The 21,348-nt window shown below is 36.5% G+C and overlaps 3 protein-coding genes across 8 annotated transcripts in view; all 3 read left to right on the forward strand.

Moving 5' to 3' along the window:
• The first annotated feature begins 388 nt into the window (after window positions 1–388).
• ftsj1 (FtsJ RNA 2'-O-methyltransferase 1) lies at window positions 389–6,008 on the forward strand. Of its 2 annotated transcripts, none has more exons than XM_084138280.1 (11): window positions 389–507; window positions 845–985; window positions 1,129–1,198; window positions 1,324–1,423; window positions 3,110–3,188; window positions 3,518–3,570; window positions 4,372–4,425; window positions 4,517–4,619; window positions 4,717–4,800; window positions 4,943–5,046; window positions 5,147–6,008. In XM_084138280.1, exons 2-11 carry the CDS (start codon window positions 865–867, stop codon window positions 5,336–5,338), a joined length of 960 nt encoding a protein of 319 aa, XP_083994406.1. In that variant the 5' UTR covers window positions 389–507; window positions 845–864; the 3' UTR covers window positions 5,339–6,008. The 2 variants fall into 2 exon arrangements, with proteins under 2 accessions (XP_083994406.1, XP_083994407.1); XM_084138281.1 differs by having other exon boundaries at window positions 434–507; window positions 851–985.
• Window positions 6,009–6,547: 539 nt separating this feature from the next.
• On the forward strand, window positions 6,548–8,283 carry LOC311097745 (uncharacterized protein). 2 transcript variants are annotated; one of them, XM_084137602.1, is made up of 6 exons: window positions 6,548–6,678; window positions 6,766–6,795; window positions 7,142–7,396; window positions 7,491–7,595; window positions 7,755–7,816; window positions 8,021–8,283. In XM_084137602.1, the coding sequence occupies exons 1-6, from the start codon at window positions 6,648–6,650 to the stop codon at window positions 8,135–8,137; spliced, it is 600 nt and encodes a 199-aa protein (XP_083993728.1). In that variant the 5' UTR covers window positions 6,548–6,647; the 3' UTR covers window positions 8,138–8,283. The 2 variants fall into 2 exon arrangements, with proteins under 2 accessions (XP_083993728.1, XP_083993727.1); XM_084137601.1 differs by having other exon boundaries at window positions 6,585–6,678; window positions 6,751–6,795.
• A 3,080-nt stretch (window positions 8,284–11,363) lies between these two features.
• The window catches only part of ank1b (ankyrin 1, erythrocytic b), a 69,966-nt gene continuing 59,981 nt past the window's right edge, over window positions 11,364–21,348 (forward strand). For all 4 annotated transcript variants that reach the window (XM_084136389.1, XM_084136391.1, XM_084136392.1 and 1 more), the window contains exons 1-2: window positions 11,364–11,468; window positions 11,696–12,255. In XM_084136389.1, coding sequence (XP_083992515.1) covers window positions 12,130–12,255 — 126 coding nt within the window. In that variant the 5' untranslated portion in view covers window positions 11,364–11,468; window positions 11,696–12,129. The remainder of the gene's footprint in view (window positions 11,469–11,695; window positions 12,256–21,348) is intronic.

Consider the following 21,348-nt stretch of genomic DNA (forward strand, 5'->3'; position numbering starts at 1 on the left):
GGAAACATGTGAGTACTGCAGTATTTTGTAAAATAAAATAATTTAAAAAGAAAGTTGTTTATCTATACAGTTTTTAATTTGTTTGTCCATTGACCATTGGTCACAATATTCATAAGGTATTGTGACTGTTAAACTGTCATTTTCTCAGATGTTCTTTCCTTTGTTCAGTGCTGAGTGAGCGTTGACCAAGTTATGAAGGCTATATCAACTATTTTGGTGGAAATTGTGATTACCATGGAAAGTTCAAAACCCATCTGTCAAATACTATATGGTTATAATTCTAATCGTAATGCTTGTAATTTGTGTTTAAATGTTTAATGTCCAAAAACAAACTACAAGTACCACGATGATACCATAACCATCATGTGTAATAGTACCTCATCTCCAGTAGGTGTTGGTGTTGTCTCCTGCTTACTGCAACAACGCGAGGAGAAAAAGAAGAAGAAGAAGAAGAAGTGTCACGTTGCGTCAAAAACATCAATCTCGCTCATTCAGCTGTAATCTTATGTAGGTACATTTAATGGAATTACAGTTTATTGCACTTTCATGATATTTCGTACATGGACATTATGGTTTTGCGTATAACCGTTAGCGTTAATATTCGTTACCAACTATAAATATGCTGTTGACGAAGAACAGAATGAGTTATGCCATTTTAATTTAAATTAAAGTGGTGGTAAATAGAGAAATAATAAGAATATGTTCGCAGTTGTATTCAAAGTACTACTGTGTACTGTGTATATACAAAGTTCTACTGTGAGATAGCAAGTAAATATTTTTATAGACAGATATTCATTATTTAACTTGGCTGGTTTAGTAAAATTGTATCATTATTTGTCTACAGAATAAGTGAGTGAAGGTAAAATGGGGCGTTCCTCTAAAGACAAGCGAGATATATACTACAGGCTGGCGAAGGAGGAGGGCTGGAGAGCGAGAAGTGCCTTCAAACTCCTGCAACTGGATGAGGAGTTCAACCTTTTTAAAGGCAAGATCTTCATTTTGCTTCAGCCTGAACTGGATAGTGGATGACGAGTCATAAGCCATGTCTCAGAAGCTTGTGAACTGCCTGCATAGACAACATCAAAGCAGGCTTTTATATTCTAATGACTGCGTATGTCCTGCCTGCAGGTGTTAGTCGTGCTGTGGACCTGTGTGCCGCACCTGGGAGCTGGAGTCAAGTCCTGAGCCGCAAACTCCGGTCAGTTCAATGCAAATGCACTTGATCTGTTGTTCATGATAAAGTGTAAACAACACATAGATATATTATTCAGGGAAATTTAGTTTATTTAATTGCCACTTTAACTCTTTTCTGTCCTTGTTCAGTGGAAAAGACAAGAGTGAAGAGGTCAAGATTGTGGCAGTTGATCTGCAAGCCATGGCTCCTTTGCCAGGTGTCACACAAATTCAAGGAGACATCACCAAGGTGCAGTAGCAGGACAGTTAAACTTCAATTCGATAATAACAGCACTCTGGTCTTGGTATGGGCAAGCAATGGACCCTTTTCACATTTCTGGGGTTCTCAGAAGCGTTAGTTGTCATAGTTGGGTAAACTTTTATAGTGTAAAATGGAAGCTACAACAAATATAATTTTTGCATTCCATTTGCACAAATAGCAAAAGAGAAAATCCACAACAGTGTTTCTATGACTTTCCAAAAGAGTAAGAAAAAATGTTTTCTTCTCGGAAACGCACAGGTCACAATATTCCTCATTGAATTGCATTAGTAGTGTGTTGAAGCTCGAGGTTATGGCAAGGGGCGTGCCATTTCCAAAACGTGCCCAATTGGTTGACCAATCACAACACACTGATCCAGCCGACCAATCAGAGCACATTGCGCTTTTCGGAAGGAGGGGTTTCATAGAGACAGGAGGAGCTAAACTGAGTTTTACTGACAGACTGGGAAGAGAGGTGCTGCAACAATGTCAAATATGTGAAAATAAGATGTTCTTTAAAGGACAAATCCAGTGAAAAATGAACCTGGGGTTAATTAACACATGGTTACCGAGTCGATCGTTCCCTGCGATGCGTTTTCATGAAAATCGAATGTATAGAGTTTTATCTTTAAAAACAGATTAGCTCATAACAGTAGTATATGGGGCACAGAGTAAGTAAAAATAAATCGCTAGTTAATACCACTAACAAGGCTCAAAATAGCCTCACACTAACACGGTAACATAATGAGGGTCCCTACATGCAAACCGAAGCATTGAGAACTTTGTAAGTGTACAGACAGTTTAATAAGAAGATACTTTATAAAGACAGTACATTACGCGTTGACATGCAGGATCCATCTTGGAAAACAGTCTCGACTAATCGAGTCACGAACGCCGTCGATAGGATAGCTGGTCGATAGGAATTACGTTTGTGAAATCTAACGTAGCACGGCGTTCGTGGCTCGATTAGTCAAGACTGTTTTCCAAAATGGATCCTGCATGTAAACGCGTAATGTACTGTCTTTATAAAGTATCTTCTTATTAAACTGTCTGTACACTTACAAAGTTCTCAATGCTTCGGTTTGCATGTAGGGACCCTCATTATGTTACCGTGTTAGTGTGAGGCTATTTTGAGCCTTGTTAGTGGTATTAACTAGCGATTTATTTTTACTTACTCTGTGCCCCATATACTACTGTTATGAGCTAATCTGTTTTTAAAGATAAAACTCTATACATTCGATTTTCATGAAAACGCATCGCAGGGAACGATCGACTCGGTAACCATGTGTTAATTACCCCTAGGTTAATTTTTCACTGGATTTGTCCTTTAAAGAAAATAAAGAAGACTTTGTAAAAGGGCATAATAGGTCCTCTTTTCTGTAATTTAATGGCAAGTTAACAAAGCATGTGTTATAAATGTACATTAAATTTTGGAAATTTTAAAATATAAAAAAACTTAACAGTCTGTGAAAAGGGTCCATATTATTTTTACCATTAGCTTTTTTTAAGCAAGTCATTATAGCATTTTATTCTATAATGTGTAATTATTGCATTAATCTCTACATTTTTTAAATATAAAGTATTGCTTTTAGTATTTATTTTTTAATTTTTTTTGAGTCAAGGAAAGTAGATATTCCACAATACCAATTATATGATTTCCATATAATTGTGCCATAGATTTCTACAGCACAGGAGATTATTCGACATTTTGAAGGACAGTCTGCAGACTTGGTTGTGTGCGATGGCGCCCCTGATGGTGAGAAATAAAATTTTATTGTATTGAACATATAGGCCTGGTTTCACAAACAGGGCTTAGATTAAGTCTGGCTTAGGCCTTAGTTCAATTACAATATTTAAGTATCTTTTATAAATGTGCCTTAGAAAAAAACATTAAAGGTGTAAAACAATGCAGATGCCAATGCAAGCTGATTTCATTTAAAACAGCTCAAACATGCGTTTTAGTCTGTTACTATCTTAAGCCTTGTCTGTGAATCCGGGGGATGATGTCCCTCTCCAGCTGTTCTAGACTATTTTCGATTTAGCTAAGTCTTAAATTGAAGGTTTTTCGTCTTTTTCTCTTTATAGTTACTGGACTTCATGATGTAGATGAGTATATTCAGGCACAGCTCTTGTTGGCGGTATGTATTGCTATACTTTGCCTTTATTGTTATTATTTTGGTAACACTTTTCAATAAGGACAATTAGTTAACATTAATTAATTAATGAACTCACAATAACTAACAATGAGCAATACAAATTGTTACAGTAATTATTCATCTTTTTTAATATTGGTTAATATAAATACAACTATTCATTGTCCATGTTAGTTCAGGTCCATTAAATAATATTTAACAGATCCAACTTTTTTTATATATATATAATTTTTTAATAAATGTTGAAATTAACATTTAACTAAGGCAAATAAATGCATTAGAAGTATTTTTTTATTGTTCATGTTAACTAATGATAACAAATGGATCCTTACTGTAAAGTGTTACCATTATTTTCTTATTACGTAGTAAATTGTTTATATAGTCAGTACTTCGTTCTGTTAAGAGCATCAACAGTTTCCATTTACAATTTGTTTTTTAAAGTTTTGAGCATTGCTGAGTGTGTGAACAACACAATGGCCAATAAGAAAAAAAAGCTAATATTTTAATGTATTATTTACTTTTAGCATCTATAGCATCTAACTCTTTATCTTATTTTCGAATAGATAAATAAAATAGTTAAATAGTTCTAGTTTTTGCTATGTTATGCTACTGAAATTGGTACAGAAATCTGTGAAAGTTTACTGGTATTGGAAATGATTACTGACATTTTGGTAACGTGCAAAAACTAATAGTAAATATAATTTTATGTTTGATTTTTTATTTATTTACTATGTGACTCCTAGACTGATCTTGCTGGACCTCATGTAATGTTTTCTGTTTTCACAGGCTCTCAATATCACCACACATGTTCTCAAACCAGGTGGCAACTTTGTTGCAAAAGTAAGCTGTCTTATTGTCATGCATTCATTTATATTTACGTTGTCAGTGCAAGATTATGATATCCATGTATATATGTCTTGTTTCTACATAGATCTTCAGGGGAAAAGATGTGACCCTTCTGTACTCCCAGCTCAAGATCTTCTTCAGCTCTGTAACCTGTGCCAAACCACGCAGCAGCCGCAACTCTAGCATAGGTGAGAGTAGAATTTCATGAGGGAATGTAAAACTGTTTTGGCAATATTATACCGTTTCAGACACGAACCAGTGTTGTTTTGTGTTTTCGCCCTTCAGAGGCGTTTGTGGTGTGTCAGAATTACTCTCCACCTGAGGGTTATGTGCCCAACATGTCCAACCCTTTACTGGATCACTCTTATGGTAACTTGCTCCAATACTAGTGCTTTCACAGTATCTTGTGCTCACACATGGCATTTGTGCTCATTTCATCTTAATAGTAAATATCTATGTATTTGCCCATGTCTTCCTCCTCACAATTTAAATGCAATTTTTTACCATCCAGATGTCGACTTTAACCAGTTAGAGGGACCAAACCGAATAATAGTTCCTTTCCTTGCTTGTGGAGATCTTAGTGCCTTTGATTCAGACAGAACTTATCCGCTTCAGGTGCTGATCAGCTTCTTTCAAATCACAAATGTATGACCATGAATTATATTACTTTAGGAGTAGTCTGCTGATATGCATGTTTTGCTTTATTCTCAAACAGCTTGATTCTAGTAAAGAGTATCAGTATTTACCGCCCACCCAACCTCCGATTCGGCCTCCCTACCAGCAAGCCTGTCAGCTCCGTAAGAATAACCTGTTAGCCAAAGAGGACTCGCCCTCTGGCCCGCTTGATGATGCCCTGTCTGCTTTACATCTCAGCACAAGTCCGGACACATCAGGAACCTCAGACTAATGGACATTATTGATTTGTGCAGCTTCTATTTAAATCTTTTTATTGTTTTATCATGATTGACCAACATTTATTTTTTCAGAGTTTCAGCACTCTGTAAAATGTACAGTAAAATGTGCAAAAAAAAGCTTGTCACTGGAACATTTGATTGAACTAAAACAAATTATTACAACGTGGCTACGATTTAGTAAAACAAGGGAAAGAAGTGTTATATAATGCGCACGATTTACTTAAAACGAGGCAACGCATTAGTAAAATGTGCTGACATACAGTATTAGTAAGTTGTGGAAATGATTTGTTAATTCGTGCCGATGATATACATATTTTTCCCCCTGCATGTCATGTGCGGGTCTCCAATACATCTTTGTACTTTATTTACACAAAAAAAAAGGCCCATAGTAGTACCTATTCAGGGTACTGTCCCAGTGACAAGATTTCTTTTGCTAGAGATTATTTTTACACTTTTTATTATCATGTAATTTACCTTTTATGTATTTAATTGTTTTAATTGACATGATTGACTTTAATTACTCTCAAAATCCACAAAGATTCTCCCTTGTGGATGTTTCTTTGTACGAGTCGCAGAAACTACCTGATTGAATTTGAACTTTGAGTGAATTTGAACTTTTAACTGCAGTTCTACACTTTAATAAACCACAACTAAATCTACCATAATGCAGTTTGTTGTTTTTATTTGTAGATACAGCGTTTCAAATGAAGTTTAAATCAATTTATTCTATTTTTAAGATTGTTTTGGCTCTGAAAGCAGTTTCAGATCATTTAAAATAGCCTTTTTAAAAGTCTCAGATTGACTAATGTGACCTTTTTTTAAGTTTTTGAAAAGTAAAAAATAACTTCTCAAGCCTGCAGGTGAGAAGATCTACCATCTGTTTCCTTTTTATTCACTTGCTCAATGATCCATGAAGTAATACTAGACAGTTTCTTATCTGTAGCATTTGTCACTGTCTCCGTATAGCATAACCATTTTTTTATTTACCTGCATTCTGCTTGAGCCTGATGAGGTCTGTTCTAAATTATGCTTTAATATTGTCATATTTAGTTAAAATATGTACCTAAAAAGTAAAAGTGGAATTGCTAGATGGTCATAGATGATAGGCAAGGAGAAATCAGTCATGCAGAGAACCTTCACATTTTGGGTGGGAAGCGAAGCTGTACGCAAAATTAGCAATCATGCATCCTGTTCGTCTGCATGATTCGTTTTCCTTAAATGATGACATTGACATGCTAGATATTATATGAACACCTGATAGTCTTAACGGGTGGAGCTGAATCAGCTTGAACACATGAAATTATGATCCAGCTGTTAAACCTGTGTTTATTCTGTAAGTACATTTTAATTGTACACTGAGTATTTGTCCGATTGACATCTGTGCTGACTCACTCTTAACTATCAGCTGCTTATTTTTCAGTGAGTCTTACTGCCAAGTTATCAAATGCAGGTATGTGGCAAATCTTGTTCATTAATTATATAATTTTTACTTAATTAAAATGATGGTTTCCATATTGAAATTATGCATTTTATTATGCAAGGATGATTTGCATCAACTTTTACAGAAACAGACTGTAGCAAAATTAGAATGCTTGTTTAAAGCAATTGAAAACCTACATTCCCTAATCCTGTTGAAACTACATATAACAGGGTCACACTCTGAAATGTATAGTATAGTGAAGTATGGCACTGAAATATTTTTAATATGATTCTCCCTGCATGCCAAAGTAATAATATGGTCACTTGCATGTATGTTTTCATATTTGTAATATTTGTCATTCAACCACCGTATACAGATACCTCTGTGGTCTTTGGAGTGATCCGTGGCTGGACTGATCTGACATGCTGTGACTTGGACCAGGCTATACCACAGTGCTTTTTCGACGCTGAATCAAGAAACATTGGCCATCGAAATTCCTCTGAGCGTTGCTGTAAGCTCACTGTCAGTGGAGAAGAACTGTTACAGGGAAAAGCGACAATCATCATCCACTGTAAAAGCAAACCTGAAGACAAAATGAGCCAAAATGTCACCATTACAGTGTGGAGCCTATGTAAATGGCATTTAAACACTTTTAAAAAGTCTTTGTGGACACAGGGAACAGTTTAAACAATTTAACCTGCTTTTCCTTTTGTTTCCATCTTTAGCTCTTTTTCGCTTTGTTTTTCTGGTTCTGGGGACACTGATTCTGCTCTCTTTGCTCATCTTCATCATCATATTCATATGTATTCTCTACATGACCAAAAAACAAGGTAAGAAACCATACTTCTGGTTATCTAAAAATGACTTTACACCAAATATTTTAGATGCATAGGTGTTTTATATAGCCAACAACAGACAGTGGGCCAGTCAAAATACCATTTTATTACTGCCCAGTGTCTTCAGTAAAGTTTTTCTTTTTCTTTTTTTAGGGTATAGACAAAACCAAAGTGCAAATTCTGGTACTGATAAAGTGCAGGCAGAGAAAACAGAGGTATGTAATTAATTTCATTGTATTATTTTTGAAAGAAGCATTAAAACAACACTGCAGGAAGTCATATACATTTACTTTGAATGATTTCATGTAACAAGATCTATCAAAATCTGTCAATAAAGAGCTTTTAAGGACATCATTTTGTAAAAATAAAACATTTGTGATGCTGCATTTCAACAAAAACTTTAACATTTTTTTTCACAGATTGTAGAGGATGACCTATTGTACGCCACAGTGAATCATTCAGGTGCAGGTGAAAGGTTTGCTCCTGCAGTGAAGTATGAATCGGGAACTGACTACGCCACAGTGGTCATACACTGAATAACCTGCAACACTGGATGAAAAAGTTTTTTTGTGGATTTAAATCACCAAAGAGGACATTAAAAAACAGCATGTTTGGTTTTGACCAAATTTCCCACAACATGATTTTAGATGTAAGATGTTAAATAAACTTGCATGAAAGAAAATGTTCATTCCGAATGTTTAATACAAATCAAGTGAAAGAATTAGCAGTGGACTTGAAATGTTTGCTACAACTCCACTCTTTCCAGCAGGCTAACATGTTTTACTTGAAACTCTTACCATTTTAAACTAGATTGAATCCCCACAAAAATCATACTGTAGTAGGTTATAGGATAGGTTAACATAAGATACAAAAAAAATATTACTTATACCCCCAGTTTCACAGACAAGGCTTAAACCTAGTCCCAGACTAAAATGCATGTTTGAGCTGTTTTAACTGAAAGCAACTTGCTTTCACCCACTCAAAAATAGCACGTCAGTCCTATTGTTTTGTCTCAAGATGCACCAGTAATGTTTTTTTTTTCTTCTTTTTTTTCTCTAAGGCACGTTTATAAAAGCTACTTAAATGCCCTAATTGAACTAAACCCTAATCCTGGCTTAATCTAAGCCCTGTCTGTGAAACCGGGCCATATCATTTAAATATAGGCTATATGTATTTCAGGAAAACCGCCATATTTCACTTAATTTCACATGTAAATGTAAAAAAAACAGACACGCATGCGCATACACACATATTATGTTGATGCTCTATCAGTTTATTTAAGCCTAAACAATTAAAATGTGTGTTACAAGCGAGTGTGGAAATGTTCTCATCATGTCCTCGTCGATCGATTGTCTGACTGTAGTTGTAGTAACTGTAACCGTGCAGTGTTGCCGAGAGTCCACTAGATGGCGAGATCTGCCGTTAGCAAACCAAGATTGAGCTTCACTGACGAAATGCAAAGTACTAATGTGGAAAAAACAGTAGGCTTTGCAGTTGTGAATGCGTTTTGTGAGTATTACTATTAAAGCTAAATTATATAAAATAGGCTAAGTTTGTTGTCCGGTAGGCCTGTTATTCATTTTTAAACGCCAAAATGTGAAATTAGTGTATTAGAGATACATTTTTGCGAGTTTCTTTGTACATTATCACACCTTAATTGACCGTAGAATAGGTTTATATTTTAAATCCTTACGTAGACTCTGTAGTAGTAGGCTACAGTAGATGTCTAATTGTGAATTGACTTGAGCCTGAACATGAGCATCCAGATTGTGCAGAAAAGAGCGGCAAAGCACTTTTCAAACTTTGAACTAATTCCTATTATGCTTAAAGGTGCACGCAGTATTTTTTTTACAGCTACTAAGTTTTACACGTAAAGAAATTAATAGTATGATGACCACTAGTATGAATATACCAATCATATCAGTGGCCTCGAAAATAATATTTATTTTACATGCAGCATGTGGCCTCATGGGGGCAGCCATGTTAGCTATACTCGCTTTAATGCAGGTGTGTCCAAACTCGCTCCTGAAGGGCCACTGTCCTGCATTGTTTAGCTCCAGCTCGCCTCAACACACCTGCCTGGAAGTTTCTAGAATGCTTAGTAAGACCTTGAGTTGGTTCAGGTGTGTTTAGTTGGGGTTGGAGCTGAACTCTGCAGGACAGTGGCCCTCAGGAGCAGGATTGGACACCCCTGCTTTAGTGGAATAAACCTAATTATAGATGGTTGCAAATGGAATAACTCTATAGTGTAGTTGAGAACTGAAAACTTTTGCTTTTGTGAGAAATGACATTCTCACCGACACCATTAGGTGTCTGTATAAGTCAAAATACAACTTCTATATTGTCCAGCGCAACAGAAATCCATGAGGTGTATAACCTCTTAAGAAAGCTATCGGTTTGCTTTCCAATTCATCAGTGCGAGCTTTGCTTTAAAATCTGCCAACTTTGCTAATGCACACATTTCTGGTTGTAGTTGTTTATGAGCCAATTATCTGAGCTGTAAATGCCATGTCACTAATCACTCCAAATCCAGGACAACACTGATTGGTTCCTTTTAAATGAAGACCAAATTATGCTTTTTAAAGCACCAAAACTGGCAAAATATATATTCTATTATACTATATATTTAGGATTAATATGTTGATTTGTATGTTATTTCAACTCAAAAGTGTGTCTTAATCATCTACAATTAACCTAATTACCAGATTTCCAAATATGTGATACCATATACACCCTATAATATGTGACCCTGGACCACAAAACCAGTCTTATGGGTAAATTTCTTTAAATTGAGATTTATACATCATCTGAAAGCTGATTAAATAAGATTCAGCTTTGATGTATTGTTTGTTAGGATAGGACAATATTTGGCCGAGATACTGAGGGTGCAAAAAATCGAAATATTCAGAAAATCCGCTTTAAAGTTGTCCATTTCTGTTGGCGATTTTGCTGCATCCACTCACAAAAATACATTTTTGATTTAAGGTAGTAAATTAACAAAATATCTTCATGGATCATAATATTTACTTAATATCCTAATGATTTTTGACATAAAAGAAAAATCTATAATTTTGACCCATACAATGTTTTGTTGGCTATTGCCACAATTATACCCGTGCGACTTATGACTGGTTTTGTGGTCCAGGGTCACATATGGTATTTTTTTTTACCATATATATGTAATGCAAACAATTCATAAGACTGTCACTGTAATCACAAAATTGTCCCCCTTCCCGAAGGAAATCAGTGGATCATATTGATTAGAGGAATGGAAATCAAGCAGATGAAGGATAATGTACAGCCTTGTGTCATGACAAGCATAAATAAATATGACTGATCCGTCTGAGGTCACATGACTCAGCCATGATTCTCAAAGGCGAACGCTTGCGCCTGCATTTCACTTCAGATGGGCTCTGAATTGTAATGCACTGGCTCCTTTTTACATAACTGTTATACCGCAATCCCACATTTTGCACAGTATTGTAACATAAACAGAAATAAATAGCACACTGTATCCCACTTGTTCACTAGTAACATGCGACATGTTAGTAACATATCATTTGTCATTATTGTATGAATTACAATATACAAGAGAAGAACAACATGTGAGCTCTAGGAGGCATCCAGATTATTCCATAAGGTATTCCCTGACATAAAGCGACTGGTATGTACCTCAGTGCAATAAACAAGTGACTGTTCAGCCTATCTCTCTCTCTTTGTCATATACACACCCTCACATTGTCTTTCTCCCATACTATGCAGATGTAAATGGAGTGAGTTACTGCATAAACAACAATGCACGAACCCATTCTCATGGAAAACCACAGTCTGATGAGAGAGAGAGACCGTACATGCAGTTTTTATAAGGTAAGCTGTTATAGCTCAAAACCATTTTCATTCTTAGCAATCAGAGGGGAACCTGCCTTCGACTAGAACCAGAAAATGCATCTAACTTAATGCTGTATAGGTGGTGCGAGAGGCAAATATACAGTCAATGATCAAACAAAGATGGGTTTCTCCTTTCAGTCTGTGTGGAAAGAAATAATGAATATGTGAACTTGTGCACTGATTTTTTTTTCTTCTACATACTGCAGATCTGCACAAAGAAGACAACAATACCAACAGACGTGCGGTAAACAGTTGGCGGTATCATGGCTGAGAAAAATGGGAGACTGTGAGTGAGAAAGAGAAACGGAGGGAGAAAAATCGAGCTGCTGCAGTATCCCTACACTGTTGAGCCTCGGACTGCGTGACTGACTGGTGTGTGGCGAGAGAGAGAGAGAGAGAGAGAGAGAGATAGAGAAGAAGGGAGGGGGGATGGGAAGGATCTGGCTTGGATGAGGAGCAAGCAGTCAGGCAAGCAGCAGCATCATCTCTTTTGTGGTGTGCTGCTGAGGGAACTGGCCGCCCAGAGCCGTGTAGGGCGCTTACTCCTCGCAGGCGCGCACAGCGCCACCGCCTCTCCCGCACTGGCCGCCGCAGGGACAGCCTCCTTCACAGGCGTAGCACCGCTTGTTGCAGCGGCACCATGGCGCAAGCCGCTAAGCAGCTCCGCAAGAACAAGGACCTACAGGAGCTCGCAGCCCAAGAGCTGCGAGAGAAGGAGGAGGAGAAGAACAAGAAGAGGAACCGATCGAGAGACCGCAGACGCAAGGTAAAAAAAAAACCCATCCTGCTTGCTCCTTCCTCTTTTTTCCCAAGTGAAGGGAATACGCTCACACCTTCACACATATCACTGACTCATTGTGTTAACCAGTCAGCTAGAACTGGTCGTTCACAGATTATGTTTAAGGAAGATGCTCGTCTGGTGGGTGGGGGGTGGGGGGGGTCATGACTGAGATGATTGGTTAAGTAGCCCCTCGGTCCTCAGGGAACATCCTGTTTGATCGATTTAGAATGTCGTTTTTGAAATGATGCTGCATCAAAGCAGACCTGATTTATTCAGATGCCGCTCCATTGTTTACCGCGTTCCCTCCATCTGTCATCAGCGTATTACACCACCTAGTGAATGCACATATCGATGCCGTAAGCGTGAACTTTGGCAGAACGTGAGCGTAATGTCTGCACCTGCCTCTGCCGCCCATTCTCATTACAGTTTTTATGAGGGAGCTGAAGTGCATTATGGGAGCTCTGCTGCTTTGAGCCCTCTGGCTGCCAACTTACTTACCTTACCTTCCACAAATGTGCATGCGATGATGTATGGTCGCATGCATGCAGATTTCGGGTTTACACGAGAGCAGAGGTACACGTGACCGAAGATCAGCAGAGACCGGGGTGATGACTCCACTCCCGTCTGCTCACCAAGGCTCATAAAACCTGTCAGCTTAGCATTTATCAGCGTGCTCGCGTAACTACGCGATCGGGCAGAGATATGTGGCCGGCGGTGGTAGAATGTCAGCGTAGCGCCAATTAACAGAACCGAGATGCTGAGGCGCAAGCAGTGACACTGAGAGCGGGGGGGGGGAAGATACCGGAGTCTAAAGATCACTCTGAGGGCTGTCCTTGAGGGTTGGCTGTTTAATCTTCAGTGGGATGTCTGATGAAGCATTTGTCAAGGCTGTCAGTGACCTCTTGAGATTACAAGGGGTCTGGGAAATTAAAGTCGGGACGTGTTTGATGATACTGTTGCTTTTTTGATTTGATTGAAATAGCGTTGTGTTTAATAAGCAGTTTAGAACTCACTCTTGAGTATTTTATTCTTATGCAAGTCTTGAACTTCTTTCATTATCATGTATTTAGACATAATTGTGTTTTGTAGGGGCGATTTAAATCAAAAACTCAAAATGCAGATGTTAATATTTGTTTGCTAGGGCCTAATATCGTGTGACTTTACAGTAAAGCTAAAGCGTGATGCAAATGTTTGTATGAGCTTTACTGAAAATTGTGCAGCTTGCTGGCATAAACCAATGCATATGTGTGCAACTATTAGCACGCAGAAGGGTAAACAATTGGCACACATGTAAAAACAGAGAGAGGAATATTATATGATTAGAATTTTAGCTGTTTATTTTAGAAATGTTCAGAATTCTATTATTAAAATAACAGAGGAACTAAATAAAACATTACAAGATGTGAGTCAAGCTTTAAGAATAGAATTATGCTCTGTCTTGCTATTCAAATTGCGATATCTTCTAACAATTTTGCGATTTAGCGGAAGTAGCGACCGATCTTTTCTTCCGTATTGAGATAAACATCTGAGTGTAATGGATTATAAAAAATAAATACAAAAAAATGCTGGGCAGGGACTTTGGGTCCTGGGATCGGTTGTTGATTAGATTTTAGATTTTAAAGATTTATGTTAGCTTGCTGTTGATTGTGGAAGGGTGGGGTTTAAAGGGACAGTTCACCCAAAAATGAAAATTCTGTCATCATTTACTCACCCTCAAGTTGTTCCAAACCTGTATGAATTTATTTCTTTTGCTGAACACAAAAGAATATTTTGAAGAATATGGGTAACCAAACAGTTGCTGGACCCCATTGACTTCCATAGTCATGTCAGTAGGGACCATGAACTGTTTGGTTACTGACATTCTTCAAAATATCTTCTTTTGTGTTCAGCAGAAGAAAGAAACTCATACAGGTTTGGAACAATTGAAGGTGAGTAAATGATGACCGAATTTTCATTTTTGGGTGAACTGTCCCTTTAAGTGAACTAAATGGTTGCAGCATATATCACCACAGAGAAGTTTGTCGTTTTCACTGGAAGTTTGAGTTAAGAGATTTTGATTAAAAATTACGAGATTATGTAAGAAGAAGAAGAAGAAGAAAAAAAAACGTATACATACAAGATGAATTTATTCACAATAAAATGTATAACATGCATTTACAAAGTAGATTAGTTTGCTTGTTCACCCTCTAGAAGTCAATGTGGCGCAGTGAGTGCTGTTAAAAATGGCACTTTATGAATCGTGTCACAAGGATTGCAGACCCCTGCCCTATTTGGTGTCATTGTGCTCCTGAAAGTGTTTTGGACGGCTCGTGGCCTTGTGAGATTTCAGCTGTTGGTGGACAAACAGTTGTGTTGTGATTTTTACACCTCCCTGAGGTGGAGGTCCAGAGAAAAATGTTGTCAAGCGCCCACAGTGTGATACGCAGATAAACTGGCTGTGTTTCGAATGGAATATCAGCGATTACCGCAACATTAAACAAACGCTATATTTTGGCGAGAGGCGTCCATTTATCCTTATATTTAGATTTTATGTTACATTTTAATTTGAACTTGCTGTTCATTTATCACACTGGAAATGTACTATAAGGTCAAGTTAAGTGCATTGCGCAATATAGTATCTAGCTCAGTGTCTGTATACTACACATTTTAGCATAGGTCATGACTCATGTTGGTATACCATGCATACATTTTGTTTTCTGTACACAGTATGCATACTGCAGAAAAGTAACAGTAGTACAGTAGTATGCTACTCTTAACATATCATTTGATAAAGGCATAAAACAGATGGATCAAAAGCCTTATATTGGTTCTATAGTGCATAATTTAGTAGCTGCATTGGTCCTTTGTATCCTTTTTACTTATAAAAGATGGTATCTGAAGTAGAGCTGCTGTTAACAACATAGCAGTGCATTTATGTCTCTTAGATGATCTTGCTTTGTGTATAAGATCTTATGTATCACATTCATATGTCTTACACACGGCCTGGCCCAGATTCCCATACAACAGAGAGCATGCATTTTGTCTTGTTACCTAATAGGAAAAGGCAGGAGAAGGTGAAGTCACACGTATCAGTGAGTACCTTCAGTCACAGGCTATATTTATTCCATGCCTGAGTCCCTACCAATCTGTCCGTGATCCTGCCAACTTGAAGGGATGCGTTGCCCAGGATTCTGGAAGGTTCAGTTGTGATATATGGGGAGATGCTTTTGTAATGCCATGTTTACACCACTAGAGGCAGCAGACTGGGAGAGAGAGGTGAAATATAGCAGCATAATGTCAGAGATCAGGGTTAGCCCAAGTGCATTATAATTAAGTACCTTCTGTGGACGTACTATGATATGACCACATTTACCATTAAAGCCGCACTGCTTATCTTTAATATCTCTATTATTATTAAACTTTATTTCAGACCCAGAGGGATCCATAATACAATACAAGACACATACATAGTAATACATAAAAAAGAAATACAACGAGTAAAAAAACCTTCCACAGTGTTCAGTGTCTAACATACAGACATGTACGCCAGTGGTTCCACAGTCTGGACGAAAATCTTACAGAACTTCGTCCAGGGTTAACCAACACAGCGATTAGGTCATTTTGATTAGGTCAAATGATTAGGTCATTTTTTGACTCAGACACCCTAAATCTGTACATCAAGTTACGTAAAACTGCGGCACAGGTACCCCAACACTAACAAACATATGGCTTGCACTGATAAAGACTTAAATATCTATTGCTGATAAAGACTTAAATGTCTCTGGATGCCTACCTAGACAAAAAAAATTAAATACCATGACTTATGTTCCATATACCTGTGTGTAATCGAATATTACCGGACGGTCCTTTTTTAGAAGTCAGGACTGAGAAATCCAATTGATTTGGACTTCAAAAGTCAAATTTCTTTGTCTTTGCTACATTTTCGCTTTAGCTGTGTTAGAATGTTAATGTTAGGACAATTTTACACAAAAATATCAGAATGATTTGTTACCATATTACAAATATGTCTCTGTTCCATGATTTCAAACCCAGAAATATAATTTTTTTTTATCATTCTCTTTCATCAAGATATCAGTAATGTGCACTGTTAACATTGAGGAAAACATTGTAGTGTTTCACAACACTTTAAAAGTTATAATACACTGGAAATTCAGTATTCAAAAAGGCCTATGATGCTCTATAGAAATGTTTTTCATTGGTATTCTCAAATGATTTGGTACATTCAAGGCACTCAAATAGTTATTTGTCTTTGAAGCTTCTCAATTCTTTTCTTTTTTCTTTTTTTTGGCTGCAGGCATAATTGCTTTGAAATAGATCTTCTAAAAAATTAAATATTAAAGCTAAAGCTGAATCATTTTTTTCCTGACTTAAAATGGCTGTATTTCTAATTTATATAATTTTATTTATATCGATAATTAGGACTGCTAGATTGTATTTATTCATTTTTGCTCGTTGAATAATGAACTTTGAGACTAGGTTTTTGTCTCAAACTTACAATACCAGTGTCTCCCATGAATGTAAATGCACAAAGTTTGATAAGATTTTGTCAGCATCATTTGCATATATTTTTGATTGCATGTACTGTATATTAATTATTGTAGGGACTGCAGTTAATTTCTTGGCTTTGCAGGTTTTGTGGAAGTAGGCTAAGTGTAGTATTTAACAATTAAAATTTGACTCAAGCGAAAGAAAATGCCATTTTTCATTCTTTGTATGCTTAGATGGACAGGGATATAATAGTGAGAAGTGTTGTGATACAGCAATGGTTTGTTATGTTAATCTTACACTGCTTTGTATAATTAGATGAAGGAACATGTTTCACCTTTGATATTTGAACATTTCCGATTATTAAAGATTGGCATAATATGTTCATAAAATGTCTCCTTTTACTACATTCGTAAGTATAAAACAAGATATACAGTTATTTATGAGGGAGGGGGTACCTCTCGGTATTCTTTGGGCCATCCACTTCCTTTAAATTAACCAATAGTTTTTAAAAACTGATACTGAATCAAAACATAGCACTCAAAGCAAGTAGTGCTGAACTTTATTACAAAAATAAATAGTATTGACTGAACCATAAAAATGCATTGTACTTTTAAATAAAATATATGAACTAAATGAATAATTAAAGTTAATAAAAGATATCCAAACTGAAACAAAAAGTAACACTCCAAAGAACAAATAAAAATAGATACATCCAAAATGTATCAAAAACACTTAAAATAACACAACAAAATTTTAACTTGTGTGAAACAGGTGACATTTAACAGGTCCTGTTATGCAATAGATAAAAAGTATATAACAGAGGCACCACCATAACAAGAATAGCCATTCACAGTGAGAGATTTACAAGATTATTTTCAAGCCATTCATTTTACAATTAATTTCACAAAGTTGAAATTCCATTACAATCGATGAATACTGCACAATAAATCTGTTATTTATTTACATGGTGTCTACACTTCATTTGTTATAATGAGAGGATTCGCGAGCGTGCAGAACTCAGAATCAGCACTGAACAAAAACTCCAGCGTTTTGAGCGGTTAGTGGATTCTGGGTAACCTTAAACATTTCTGATTGGCCATTGCGTTCCAAAGATCAACAGACATGTCTGTGATTGGCTACATTGCTCAACGCTACAAAAACACATTGTAAATAGAAACCTTTGAGGCTCTTCAGAGTGCAAACACAAATACACACTTTTGACAAATCAGTTTTGCCAATATGATATTATTATAGTATCAACTGAGGGTGCTCTTGCTGTCATTTAAGGGTGTTTAGCACCCCCGTAGAACTGAGCCTGACTAGGACCGATAGCGTTGAAATGAATGTATATATTTAGCTTTTCTTGCTCTCTTTTAGAGAACATTATGATTACCTAGTCAAAATAACAAAATATGTATTACAGTGAGGATAAATTGTATTTTTTTAAATGAAATCAGATGTGTTCCTGATTTGTTTATATGTTTCTCTCGGTTGCATGAACATATTTATTGGCGTTCGATATATCGTTCGACCTCTATTTGATACTACATCATGCTGACACTCACAGTATAGTACAAGGGGCAGCTTGTTTCCTTTTTTCGAACCACTGTCTCTTACATAGACATTGCAGATTCAGTTTGATGAGATGCATGAGTAAGTTTTCTTTTTTAAACCTTTGACAGTTCAGAAGGATTGTTTCTATATATCTGTGTTTGACATTTTTTTCTGATCCCAGCATCAAGTAGTATTCACATGACAAACTAATATGAATTACATGGCCACCATTTCAACTGTTAAACACAAGAACCAATTATATTTCCTCAGTGATTTTATATTCACTTCACTGCATGAAATCTCCTTTAGTTCAAACTTCTTCCTTGCTTTTTTTTTCTATTGCATGCATGCTCTTAATTCTTGAGTGATATGTCCCTGAGCTTGCTGGTCCCAGTTCCAGTCATAATGCGCAGAAATATTGACATTCCTTGCACATGTCAGAGCAGCATCCATTAGACTCAAAGTGCTTTGTCTCACACATTAAAGGCTAGGAGCCCATAAGCTATGATTACACAACCCTGATTAAATTGACACAGGTTCTGGATATATGTAATGGCCGCTGGTCTATATAATGCTATAAAATGCTCCTCACATATTGTCCCTTATGGACGAAATGGATGAAATAGCTTACCAATAATGTCCTTGCAGGGACAACGGAGAAGAAGACAGCATGAGATGTGTTCCCTACATGTGCTACCTGCTTGCATGCATGCATACTCAGCATCTCGGCTTTGTAGCAGTGTTATCGACAGATGTGGGTGGGGCAATTCTCGTCTGTCTTGCGCTTGAAGATGAAACAACTCAAGCTGCTCCGTTACTCTGCTCCTAACCTATTTATCATGCTCAGAGTCTCCCCAGATGCGATTTCCTTCTTGCACTTTATGCAATGCATGTTATCGCTTATTGGATCATTCTGTCATTCAAATGCTGCAAACTCAATATTGATGCAATATTTAAAGATTAATGTTAAGAGTGATTCACATGTTCTCAACCCTCAGTTGTCCCAGCAATCATTTTATGAGGAGTAATGAATGAAAATTAATTTCAGTAAAAGCAGAACTTTCTTTAATAGTTTACCCGAATAATTTGCATAATTGACATTTCTATGCTCACAAGCTAATTTTGTTATTGTTTCAGTAACTCTCTGTATCTGTAACAACTGTAATACTTCTTTAACATTTTCGAAGCGTTTATACACAACCACCAATCATTTAGGCTTTTCTTGTATTCATTATCAAACATAATCTATGTAGTATGACTACATTATCGTAGTATTCAACTAAATCCTTTTAAAACTTGTAGTATCCATGTTAACTCAAAAGTAGTATGCATTCTAATTTCATATACAGTGCATGACTTAGTACATTGACTTATACAACAGATTTATACAACTTTTCTTTCATACAAGCTAATTTACAGTTACACTTCCATTTGAGTACAAGTATAGACCTTATGCGCCAGAGAAACGTGGGCGCCGCCATCTTTAGAATATTGTCTTTGAACTTCCGTTTTTGCGGTCGCTCTGATTATTTCTATGGCGCTGCTGTCCAGGAGTAATTAGCTTTTGAAGTGGATTTAATTAATGTAAAGTTAACGAAAGTTATCACGAGGATTGTAATGTTTAAAGCAGATGTCTTAACAAATGTCAGTAGAACGGGAAGGTTTTAAAACGAGCCGTTCATTCATAAATACGCAAGATCGCTGTGAAAATACAGACCGAAAGTCAAAAGACAACGAGCGCAGCGCTGAAAAGGGGCGGGGCTACATAAGGTCTATATAGGGTCAGTCAGTTTCTTTTTTGTAAAATATATTATTTTTCAAATAAATTATTTTCTTTTGAATGTTCTATTCATCAAATAACCCTGAATAATTAACACAAAACATTATATTAGAATGCTTTTCTAATAAACATAAAAAATGTTAATATAGAAAACAGCTCTTTTAAATTCTAATAATATTTCACAATAGCACTGTTTTTTTTTACTGTAGTTTTGGTTCAAGTAAATGCAGCCTTGATAAGATAATTAATTCAAAAGCATTCTATAAATCTTACCGACCTCAAAGTATGTTAAAAGTATTTTAACATGAAGCAAGTACATACTTCAGCTTGAACCTTTTTAAAGTGTGCAATTTATACACAGTCACACAGCATTTAGGCTTTTCTTGCATTCATAGTCAACTGCAAATATGTGAAGTTTGAATACTAAATAGGTGTAGTATACAACTAAAACTTAAATCCATTGTAAATACATAGTTGCCATACTTGATGAATGTAGTATGAACACTAAATATTTTTAGTAGGCTATCCATTTTTGATCAGTGTAGTATGTATATAGCTCAATAATATGCACTACTAAGGTCCTATACTTAGATGTATTCATTGACATAGGCTAGTATGCATACTACAGTTTCATTTCGAATTTGGTGTGCAGAAATAACAAGCTGAGCCTTGGATATGTAATATTTACGTCAATTGCCTATAATGCTATCCTCAGATTGTGACATCCACTGAGGCCTGGTCCTAATCCTAATGTTAACAGTTTCTTTTTCATATTCCCAGATTAATGTCATATGTCTTGCAGAATTATACTAATCTCTGTATAGGCCTGTCTTGATATGTTAGATACGACTTGACCTTTCCTTTCTTTGCGGCTCAAATCTTGTCATAAACCGAATGACCTTCCTCTTCGTTGTGACACATTCTCGTTCACAGCCCGTTTCAGCAAAATTACGTGTTGTGGATGTTCAAACGATGTATGCAGTCTTGTCACTGAGCTCAGTCAGTGTAAACATAATATTTCCACCGGATATTTATGACCTCGGTTAGATACAATGGCTTAAATTCCCTCTGTCCCCTCTCTGTTCCATTATCAAAGACTGGAAATGTCTTGTGTGTGTGTGTGTGTGTGTGTGTGTGTATGTCGATATCTGATGTGTATGTATGAGTGTTTGTGTAACTCCATTAACAAAGGCAGCATTCGTGCATGAGTGTGTACATATGAGAGAGGGAGATGCAGAGTAAAAAAAAGAGGAAGA

This window comes from Abramis brama, assembly GCF_963993115.1.
Source record: "Abramis brama genome assembly, chromosome: 15".
In the NCBI taxonomy this organism is placed as follows: Eukaryota; Metazoa; Chordata; class Actinopteri; order Cypriniformes; family Leuciscidae; genus Abramis; species Abramis brama.